General features: G+C 42.6%; 1 protein-coding gene across 1 annotated transcript; it reads left to right on the top strand.

Annotated features, from left to right (window-relative positions):
* Nucleotides 1–1,728: 1,728 nt before the first annotated feature.
* On the top strand, nt 1,729–2,578 carry LOC111256408 (GDSL esterase/lipase At4g10955-like). Its single transcript, XM_022824348.1, has 3 exons — nt 1,729–1,796; nt 1,931–2,092; nt 2,212–2,578. The coding sequence occupies exons 1-3, from the start codon at nt 1,729–1,731 to the stop codon at nt 2,576–2,578; spliced, it is 597 nt and encodes a 198-aa protein (XP_022680083.1).
* Nucleotides 2,579–10,397: the final 7,819 nt, after the last annotated feature.

Genomic DNA, 10,397 nt, shown 5'->3' with positions numbered 1-10,397 from the left:
TCTAGCGAGGATAAGTAGTAATAAACTATGCAAGGCTGATCTTGGCGACGCCGGCCAGCACTAGAAACAATTAACTAGCAAACAACCGGGTTTAGCAACTAACTAAAGAGACTTAATGCGTTTTGAATGGTAATGAAGACGCTGCCGATGGATGGGAGATTGGGAGAATGCAGAGGTCCAAATGGAAGAGACAGCCGCGTTACTTTATTCTACATCTTCCTCGAGTCATCCATGTCAATAATGTATCGCACGGGTTTAACGGGCTGAGCTTGTGGTATTTGCATCCGGCCCAATTTATACGGGCCGTTAAAGAGGCTACTGGGCTCTCTTCGGCCTCTTTCCAGCGCGGGATTTTTTTTTTCAAAAATAAGAAACCTGAAGCTGCCTGCGGTAACAGCGTCGATATAGTTGTTTAATAAACAGATTTTGTGGTAATTATCTTAATTACGGCTACTCTTGGCCTACCAAATCTTTACTAATCCGTTTTTCTTTTGTTTGTTTTTGCTTCGAGGATTTTTAGTTACGCTTGTTGTGCGGGTCTGGGTCGTCGTTCCATTTTGTGTTCGCGACTCTTTCTAATTAAAAAGGGAGGTGTGCTTGGTGATACTTAGGCTCTCTTTAGCACGGCTTATTTCGACTTTAGCTTCATCTATTTCACGCAAATTGAGACACTGTAGCGTGAAGCCGTTTTGTAAGTCGGGACTAAAATGAATTAGAAGCCGGGTGAAGCCAGTTTTTTTTAGCTTCACCGACTTTGGCTTCACCGTGGGATGAGCCATGCTAAAGGCAGTCTTGGAATAAGCCACTCAAGGAATCGATATTTGCTCGCACAAAGTGAATTGCTTCTGGAAGTGCGGAATGCATTTATCGCCTCATTAAGCACAATTAGATATTAATTATTTTAAGGCTTGCAGAAGTATTTGATCGAAATATGTTTTCCTATCAACGCTGGAAAAATCCTAAATTCACAAAATTTCAGCGAAATTGAAACCCCTGGTCCTACCATCCCATGGAAAGGACGGTTGTGTGGGTTCCATTTATTGCGGTTTTACCGGGTTAAGACCAATCACCAAACAGTTTAGATGGGCCGTGGCTCGGTCGTGGAGGGACGTCGTCGTGCCTGCGTGGATCGAAACGATCCGGCCCAGTCGCGTGTGGGTCCCAATTTCTTCAAGACGTGTTATGGGCTGTTTGGCAACAGGTGTTAAAATTTAACACCCGTCACATCAAATGTTTGGATGCTAATTATGAGTATTAAATATAGGCTAATTACAAAACTAATTGCACAGATGGAGTGTAATTCGCGAGACGAATCTATTAAACCTAATTATTTCATGATTTGACAATGTGGTGCTACAGTAACCATTTGCTAATGATGGATTAATTAGGCTTAATAGATTCGTCTAGCGAATTAGCACAAGGTTTTGCAATTAGTTTTATAATTAGCTCATTTTTAATTCTTCTAATTAGTATCCAAACATCCGATGTGACATTGTTAAAGTTTAACACCTCGTATCCAAACACCCCTAAGGCACAGGGTGTGTGTGTGCGCGCGCGTGCAGCAAACAGTGCTCGGTTTTCCACGGCAAAAGCAAAATCACAAGCACAATCAGCTTGCTCTGCTGCATTGCCGCCTCACTGATCATTTTGCCGGTTAGTTGTTGTTGCCGGCTGGCCATCACCGCCGCTGCGTCCGATCATCTCGGATCGATCGCACTGAATCGAACAATGGGTTCAGATTCAGACAAGGAATGCTTCGACAAGTCCGGACCCAAGCATATTTCTGAGATTGACTGGTAGGTATATATATGCACGCCCGCAACCTCAATATATATTTTTCGAGACTTTTAGAACAATGCAAGTACTCTGGATAAGTTTTTCATTTCACAAACAACACTAATCTGGATCAACAACCTTATTATGATTTCAGGGGCAACGAGGGCCACCGTCGGTGCATCACCGCCTGCCTTGTGAGAGCCACTTACATTCTGGAGAGCGATCGAACCAAGGGGAGGCAGGACACACCCGGGGCGCGCGCGCCGGCGTGGTGGAGGAGCTTCCACCTGCGCCTGCATAGAAGCCCTCCTGTGCGGTAACTTTTGCAAGTGCGTCTTCTGCCACTATGAAGCTAACAGGCCCTTCATCTATATATGGCGCCATCTTCGAGCACGTGCCGCCGCCGGCGCCGCCGCCGGAGGGCGCGCGCCGCCGCCACCAGCCTCCGGCTCCACCTCCACACTTCATTGTTGCCTTCCGGGGCACCAAACTACGGGTGATTCCGGATATCAAAGACGACATCAGCATCATCCTCAACCTGCAGGACACATGCATTCGCTTCCGCAAGGCACGCGAGCATGTCGCGGAGCTCCTCCTGGAGGCCACCGGCATCAGCGGAAGCGGCGGCGTCGTGTGGCTTGCGGGGCACTCGCTTGGCGCGTCGGTGGCGCTGGACGTGGGGCGCGACCTGGTGATCCGTAGGGCGCTCAACCTCCCGACCTTCCTCTTCAACCCGCCGCACGTATCGCTGGCGCCTGTCGCCACCGCGTTAGCTGCACATGTCGGAGGTGGCCAAGCTTGACTGGTGCCGCGCCAAGTGCGTGGTGAAGGGGGCCGCAGTTGCCCACACGGCCATGAGGCCCCACAAGAAGACAATGGAGGCCCTGTTCCGGAAGCTGAGGCCGTGGGTGCCGGAACTATACGTGCACAAGGACGACAAGATCTGCCAGGGCTACATCGACCACTTCGAGCGGGAGGCGAAGATGATGGCGGAGTGCCCCCGGAATCTTACAGCCGCTAGCCAGGTTAGGGATGAGGCACTCGTTCCGTGACATGGTGGCCCAGTCCGTGCGGGTGCGGCGCAACGACACCTAGGGTCAGAGCGTTGAGGACGACGAGGAGGTGCCGAGAGTACAGCCACACCTTCTGCCGTCGGTGAGGCTGTGGAAGAACTCAACGAAGACCACCTGTCCTTGTCACGCGCACAAGCTCAAGCACTGGCGGAAGCCGGACGGAGGGCTCAACTTGAGCACAAAAAGATACAGATACCAAGCATAAACTGCTACGTACTATATATGCTCTCGAATTCTTGAAGTTGGAAACTAACTTAGAGCAGAATTTCTACATTAATTCATCACGATTTCCTTTTATATTTGTAAAATACAGTTGTATACCGTGCTTTCATTTATCAAGAAATGCAACAATGATCATAATGATCATATCGTTTGCTACATTAGCCTGGGCACGTCTTCTTACTTGAATATTCCACAAAGAGTTAAGCTCTTCAATATTCTTGTATGTATTTTCTCCTTCTCCTCTCGTGAACTGCTCGTCTTCAACTATCCTACTATTACTAATTAGAAGCTCCTTCCATAGCCTCCATTTTAATCATCACTATAGACACGCTAGAAGAACAAAGACAAGTCCTAAAATGTCACAAAAAAATTAGAAGCATTCAACCATTATATATTCTGATAGACAATAATTATCATATCTATTGGATCTATTATTATTTCAAAAAATAGTCTAAAGTAACCTGTTAAATCTATATCTAAATTACCCACCTATGCTATTATAAAATAATAAAAAATCTAATCTTCATCTAGAACATATGCCATTATAAAGAGAATTTAAAGTAACCCCTATATCTGCATATAAATTACAATATATGTCATTATTAAAAATAATTTAAAGTAATTCTTAAATCTATATCTAAATTACCCACATCTATCATTATTCGAAAGTATCATTATACGATTTTAAATTACTTATTTTTAACATTGTTAATATAGAAAATACTAAGTTAAGGTATACATGTATGCATCTAAATTTACCTACATTTACCATTACATAAAATATTGAAAGTACACCAATGTATGCTTCTAATTAGTGCGGAGTGTTCCTGCTAACTAGTCACAGTTTAAACGATTGTCCGTTAAGGACTCCTGCCGACCACCCTTTGCCAACCTCACCGATTGTAGGGAGGTGGGAGGAACCACCCTACCCTTAGATCTAGTAGTATCTTTTTGGTATGTGCTCGTTTAACTACCATCACCATCATTCTTGACGCGTGTGTCACCCTCAACTTCAAATTCATTATCTCCAGCAGCAACTAACCTATGGGAATAAATAAAAGACTTGATCCGCTCGCCTCCATTCGAATCCATCCCGCTAGTAATGTCTCCGACTTTGGTTTGCCAGAGTTTGACGAGGTGCTTAATCACCTCCACCCACCACCGCAAAGTTCCTATTCTTTTTGATCTAGATCTCTACTCCATCACCTCGAATCCAATCACCCACCTCTCCTCACCACCAAGGTTTGACCATGGTCATCATGTCGACATTCACCATGCTTCAATTACCTTGCTTCAACCGTGAGTAGTTAGCAGCAACACTCAACGCTAAAATCTTCACCGTTATTGTCCATGTTGCCATTTGTTGATCCAATTATCATATGCCAAGGCTCCTAGCTCTGCCTACACTTCGTTGGTGAAAAAACAAAAAAATTCCGATGGAGTGATTAGTGGCAGACCTACATTGAAGCAAGCGAGGGTCTAGGCCCCGCTCAATTCTTGGTTCACAGTTGTAATCTACAATTTCTCTTACCATGTATACTCATCACTCAAATGTCCTTTTGAGTCCGCTCCTACTGCATCCTACACCTTTTGTTGGAAGGTTATGATGTACTAATATTTTTTATTAATATGTACTTGTACCAGCTTTAAAATATATTTTAGGTACTGTTTGGGAGGACTTCTTCCAAAGGACCATGCTAACGCGCGACCGGTCGCGCATAAGACGATTGCACGACCCGACCAAATTGCGCATTCAAGCAGAGCGTAAGGAGCAGGGTGAGCATTTTGTCGCCATGTGGACTAATTCCCGTGGGAGGATTAGGACAGGGATAGCGTGGCAGGTAGAAATTGCACTTACTTTATTCAACATCTTTATTAATGATAACTTTCTCACTAAGTGTTCATTTTCAAATCCATTTTCACCATTATATTCCTTATGATTTTATCTACGAAACAAGACCCACTTTCCATAGGTTCTGTAGTAACTTTAGTTTACTATCAACTTATGCGTAAAGGTATTAGCAACTTATGTAGATATTTTGTATCAATTTGTACAGATGTTACATGACAACTATGTATATCAACTTGTGTTGGAGACTATGTATCAACTTACGTAGTGTTACTAAACTTATGTTGATTAGATTGCTTGTGGTGGAACATGTCCACCCAAGCTATATTAGAAGGTTCCATCACCACATGAAAGACACAAATCTAATGTAATCAAATTGTATCTTGAGTAAAAATAGAGTGCACAGGATCAAGTGGTATGTAGATACAATGTGTCAATTTATACTGGCAGCATCTTTTGTAGCTTTGACCCTTCCAACGGTGGGTTGTAACAACATTGAGAAAAACAATACAAATACATTTTCACATGGAAGATTTGGTGGTCATGCTAATAAACCTTCAAATCTAAAATCCATAGTAACTTCTTTTTTTATCATCTTCAAAACTTGATCTTTATTAATTTACTAGATGAGCCTTTTTTCCCCCTCAAATCCTGAAAAGAAAAGGTAACACATAAATAGGCTAAGTTGAATCTTGATTAAAAATAGACTTTACAATTTAATAAAAGAGAAAGTTGGTGCCGAACTATATAGGTTGTTAGTACAAAACCATATAAGTTGCCAGTAGCCACATATTGAAACTACATAGGTTGCTGATACAAAACTATTTGGGTTGCTAGTACAAAATTATATAAGTTGCTACATAGTGAAAAGTAAAATGAAAACTGCATAGACTTTAATGAACTTGACTCTAGTGAAATTATAGAACTGACTTGATGCATAAGCTCCTAGAAATGAACTTTTCATAAGTTGCTACACGTACACACGTGTTCATCACAAGAACCACTGATTTATAATTCCTCACAACGAAAAGGAATTCCTCCGATTTTCATTCTTACAGTGCTGCTAGACACTAGTAGTATATATAGTAGTACCAAACGGGTATGATGATATTTATTGTTGAATTGAACATCTATCTACCCTTCTATCTATGGCCGCTATTATATGCTACTCCCTCCATCCCAAATTGTAGGTTGTTTTGACTTTTCTAGGTGCATAGTTTTTGCTATGCACCTAAATATAGTGTATGTCAAGATGCATACAAATATATATGAACCTAGAAAAGCCAAAATGACCTACGATTTGAAACAAAGGAGTACTTGTTATAATCCCAACGATGACTAAGCTCATCCCCAAGTCGAAACAAATTCACAATTGCCCAAGACCGCAAGTGCAGTTGAAGGCTATTATTTTCCTTAAAAATATTAGGCTATCGAAACAGACCTGGGTAGGACTCTACCTGGCAGAGTACTAGGAGATGCATTGTGTTGAAAAAAGAAGCCGAACAATTTACTACACCAATTGTGCAAACAATAATGCTGAAAATGAATGGCATCAATAAGACCGACTAGATTGAACATTATGGATTATAAATATTTGCTATAAGAAAACATGTACTAAGGTGATTGTCCCTAATAAACCTACTTTCCTTCCATTATAAATAACGAAAGTGTTGCAAGATGAAGTACACGAAGAGAATAAAATTATGTTGCAAAAAAAGAACAGAATAAAATTACTACGATGAGAGTTTAGCAAATCAATTTCAATACCAACATCTGAATAACTTTTTTTGAAATCTTGTTTGAGGCTGTTATTGATAGTGATGAGTTTTCTAGGTGAGCCTTTTTACCTCAGATCCTAAAAAAGGAGTAGGTCCATTAGTTCTGTGTGGATATTATGTCTCGAATGAAATCAGACTGTACAAGTTGACAAAAAAGAGGATGCTGGTACAAAATTATGCAAGTTATTGCTAAAAAACTATAAAAAAGAGGATGTTGGTACAAAATTATGCAAGTTACTTCTAAAAAACTATATAAGTTACCGCATGGTTGATTTTTCAATAACTATACATGCTAGGAGTACATTCCTTCCCCCAATTTCCCTATAAAAAGGGAATAGAATACAACTTTACTACTATGCTATCGGTCCATGTTCTAAGAACTAACATATGAAACTTATCCCCCCCATCACACACACATATGGAAAATGTGGGACAATAAAAATGTAATTGTGGAATCACTACATTAAACACTTAAAGCTGGTGCTGGAAAACTCACTACACATAAGTTGCTACTGGACCCACTGCACAAACACACAAGTTAATGTTTGGACCCGCTGCACTAAGCCACTAAACACATAATTTGTCAGTGGGTCGCTGGACCCACTGCACAAACACACAAATTACTGTTTGGCCCTGCTATACTAAGCCACTAAACACATAACTTGCCGCTAGACCCACTTCACTAAATAGATAAGTTGCTGATGAAACTACCATCTGGTTGTATTTTTTTCTATCAGTTACCCTAACAAAAAAAGTTGCAGCACAATATATCCCAATAGAGGTGAAAAACAAAATAGTTGTAGATTTTTTTTATCAATTACCTTATCTAGTTACCTTTTCACGCTATCGTCTTCTTCCATTACATCTTTTTCCTTTGGCTCTTTACCTACGTCACCTACTGTATTGGTTTCCTTTCAATTCTTCGTGAAAAATAATATATCTTTGTTCCGCCCCTGCTGCATGGTCCTTTAATTTATGTATACAGCTTCTAAGTCCATTGGGCTTCCCTCACACCTTTTCATTCTAGAAGTAGACCTAGTCATTCTCCCTGGGAGGCAACCGATACACTAACTTCATGTTTACACTTCCTTGCCATGCTGAAATTAAATTTAAAATTAGAAAAGATACAAAAATTGCTACAATTAATATATGATAAAAGGACGGACACATAATATAGCTTGATTTTGTGAGTAAACTATCACTTCGTAGTTGGTGTCTATTTTAGAAATCAGAACTGATCACGTGTGAAGCAATGATTTTCAAAAAACAACTTCTTCTCGAACGCCAAAAAAACTTTCTACATAAGTTGACCATGTAACATGGGTACGTTTGGGTTTCACAGCACACAATATATAAGTTGCTATAGACTAATCTAATGAAGTTGCCATGACATCTAAAACTAATGTGCCTAAAATCATACTCCAGAAAATGGAAGTCCCCAGTGACGATCTCACCCCTACGGCATCTCACCAAAAAGGCCCTAAAAAATCATCTGACATACATATGATTTGTAATATGAATATCAATGACTGTATTAAAAAAAAATCTGAGAAAACGGTCAAGCAGTATGACAATTTCTCCTCTGCAATTTCAGTAAACATACGTATCCTGTGCTGGTCATACTAGTATTAATCCACTATCAACTAGAATAAGGCGCGAGCATGACGAACTACTCTCATACTACTCTCGCTGCACCTACGTTAATTCCCAAATAGGTCCAGTGCATAATTAATTGGGAAAATTTTTACCAATACAGCAGCAAAGATGAAGACCTAAAATCACCATTTGAATTCATCGCAAAGGAAAAACTTGCACGGAGGAAAAAAAATCCCAAAGAGGAAATAATACGGATGCATGACAAATTCTCCTCGATTTGTCACCGGGAGCCGCCGTGTGTCCATCACCTGCTGTCATGCTTCCCGAGGTGGCCGTCACACGAATCCCCCCAACCGGTGTTCATGGATGCCCCCGCCTCGTTCCGCCGTCTCTTCCACTCGCTCGCATCTGGCTTGAAAACCTAGAGGTGGCGCGTACAGCGACAGCTGTAGCGCTAGCCCCCGACCTCCTCCATTCCGGCGCTCACGGACGCCGGTGGCATCGACCCTGTCGCCCCCAAGCTCCGCTCGTCGTACGCTGGATTGAGAAGCCCAGCGTCGGTTCTAGAAACACGAAAGTGGACGCTAATCTGTTTTGGGCCCGTTCGAATCAGTTCGAATCAGCCAAAATAAGCAGTAGCGGCTGTTCAGCCAGCTTTTTTTTATTTACTTCTCTCTATTTTTACTGTTCAAATAAGCTGCTGCAGCTTATTTGAAGCTCAGCCGGACAGCGGTCGCCCTTAACGGGCCTCTTCTAGCGGAAGGCCGAACGGAAAGCCTGCTGGGCTGAAAGTCGCGCGGTCGCGCTCCAACGCGACCGGTCGAGTGATAGATTTTTCCTCTTTCAAAACGGCTTCACCGGTGAAGTCGAAGCTGAAAAAAAATCCAGACAGATAAGACCTTAATTACCGCGCGGCAAGCGTAGTTAGGACATTCCCAATGGAAGAAACCAACTTAGTTTCCATAGTCTAGGATATTGTATCAAGAAATCATCCTTCACAATGCAACTTTTTTATCTAGAGTCTAAACAAAAATCCAACCAATCATTCTCCCTTCTAGTACCGGATCCTCTGTGCATCATGTAAAGGAGCTCGAGTGACGGGTAGCAGCAGTGCAAGCGCAAAGGATCCGGCGGTAAGCAGGAAGAAACCACTTGGCTCTCCCCAATGCAGATTTGCCGGTTTCTTAGTCCATTGGTGCGCGTGAGGACTTGGTTTCCTCTCTAGGAAATGGTTTCTCTCTCTCCATAATATATCTACTGCCACATCAGCAAATTGCTTAGTTGGATGACAATTAAGAAGGATAGAAACTATCATCAATGTCCCATTAGGACTGGCCTTAGTCCATCTCACTCAAATCAAAGATAAGACCTTAATTAATTACATGGACGACCGGCACGGTCGTGGCGATATATACGTGTGGTGACTGGTGCTGAATTCGTCAGTTGTCATAGCGTGGGCGAGAGACCCGGGGCGCGCATATGGGCCGGCCGGGTCGTCGCCCAAACGACGGGCTGCTTCAGCGACCGGGTCGGTCGAGTTCTGTGCCGAGTGTGCATGGACATGATCCAGCTGGCGCTGCATGGACGACCAGGGAGAGCCACGGAACAGGCTGCGAGGAGCGAGTGATTCTTGCTGGGGTCGTCGTTTCACACTCGTGTCGGTTTCAAGAAGTGACTGCTCACCAATGCCTGTGACTGAGCTCCAAAATTCTCAGCAATGGAACGTAGCGAGGGGTCGGTCAACGGAACGTAGCGAGGGGTCGGTCAACAGAATGGACGTTTTGAGTAGGTCTCAACTTCCGTTCTTGTACGATGTAGCATCATCTCTAGGGGTATCTCCAACAGTTTGAGATAAACTGCTAGCTTATAGGAAAGAGAAAGAAATAAGTTAGTCCAAGAGGACATCTCAAGGCTCATGCAGTGAGAGAGGATCAGAGAGCCTTGTGAGATGTGCGAGTTTAGCTCTTCACCAAGAATTTAGAATATTTTTACACTGCTTATTGCTTAAAATATTAATTTTACTAGCTTAACACCCTCTTGCACTCTCTCGTTGGAGACGCTCTAATTCCCCGCAAGTTCGTTGCACTCCCGCTCGCGTGTGTA

The sequence above is a fragment of the Setaria italica genome, chromosome II (assembly GCF_000263155.2).
Source record: "Setaria italica strain Yugu1 chromosome II, Setaria_italica_v2.0, whole genome shotgun sequence".
Taxonomy (NCBI): domain Eukaryota; kingdom Viridiplantae; phylum Streptophyta; class Magnoliopsida; order Poales; family Poaceae; genus Setaria; species Setaria italica.
This window is presented reverse-complemented; position numbering and strand designations above follow the sequence as displayed.

What these genes read in the sequence shown, in the direction of transcription:
- LOC111256408 (XM_022824348.1), top strand. Translation starts at nt 1,729, where the DNA reads ATGGGTTCAGATTCAGACAAGGAATGCTTCGACAAGTCCGGACCCAAG. An exon ending in CATATTTCTGAGATTGACTG is followed by an intron (nt 1,797 to 1,930) that starts GTAGGTATATAT and finishes TTATGATTTCAG; the next exon opens with GGGCAACGAGGGCCACCGTC. An exon ending in CATAGAAGCCCTCCTGTGCG is followed by an intron (nt 2,093 to 2,211) that starts GTAACTTTTGCA and finishes CGCGCGCCGCCG; the next exon opens with CCACCAGCCTCCGGCTCCAC.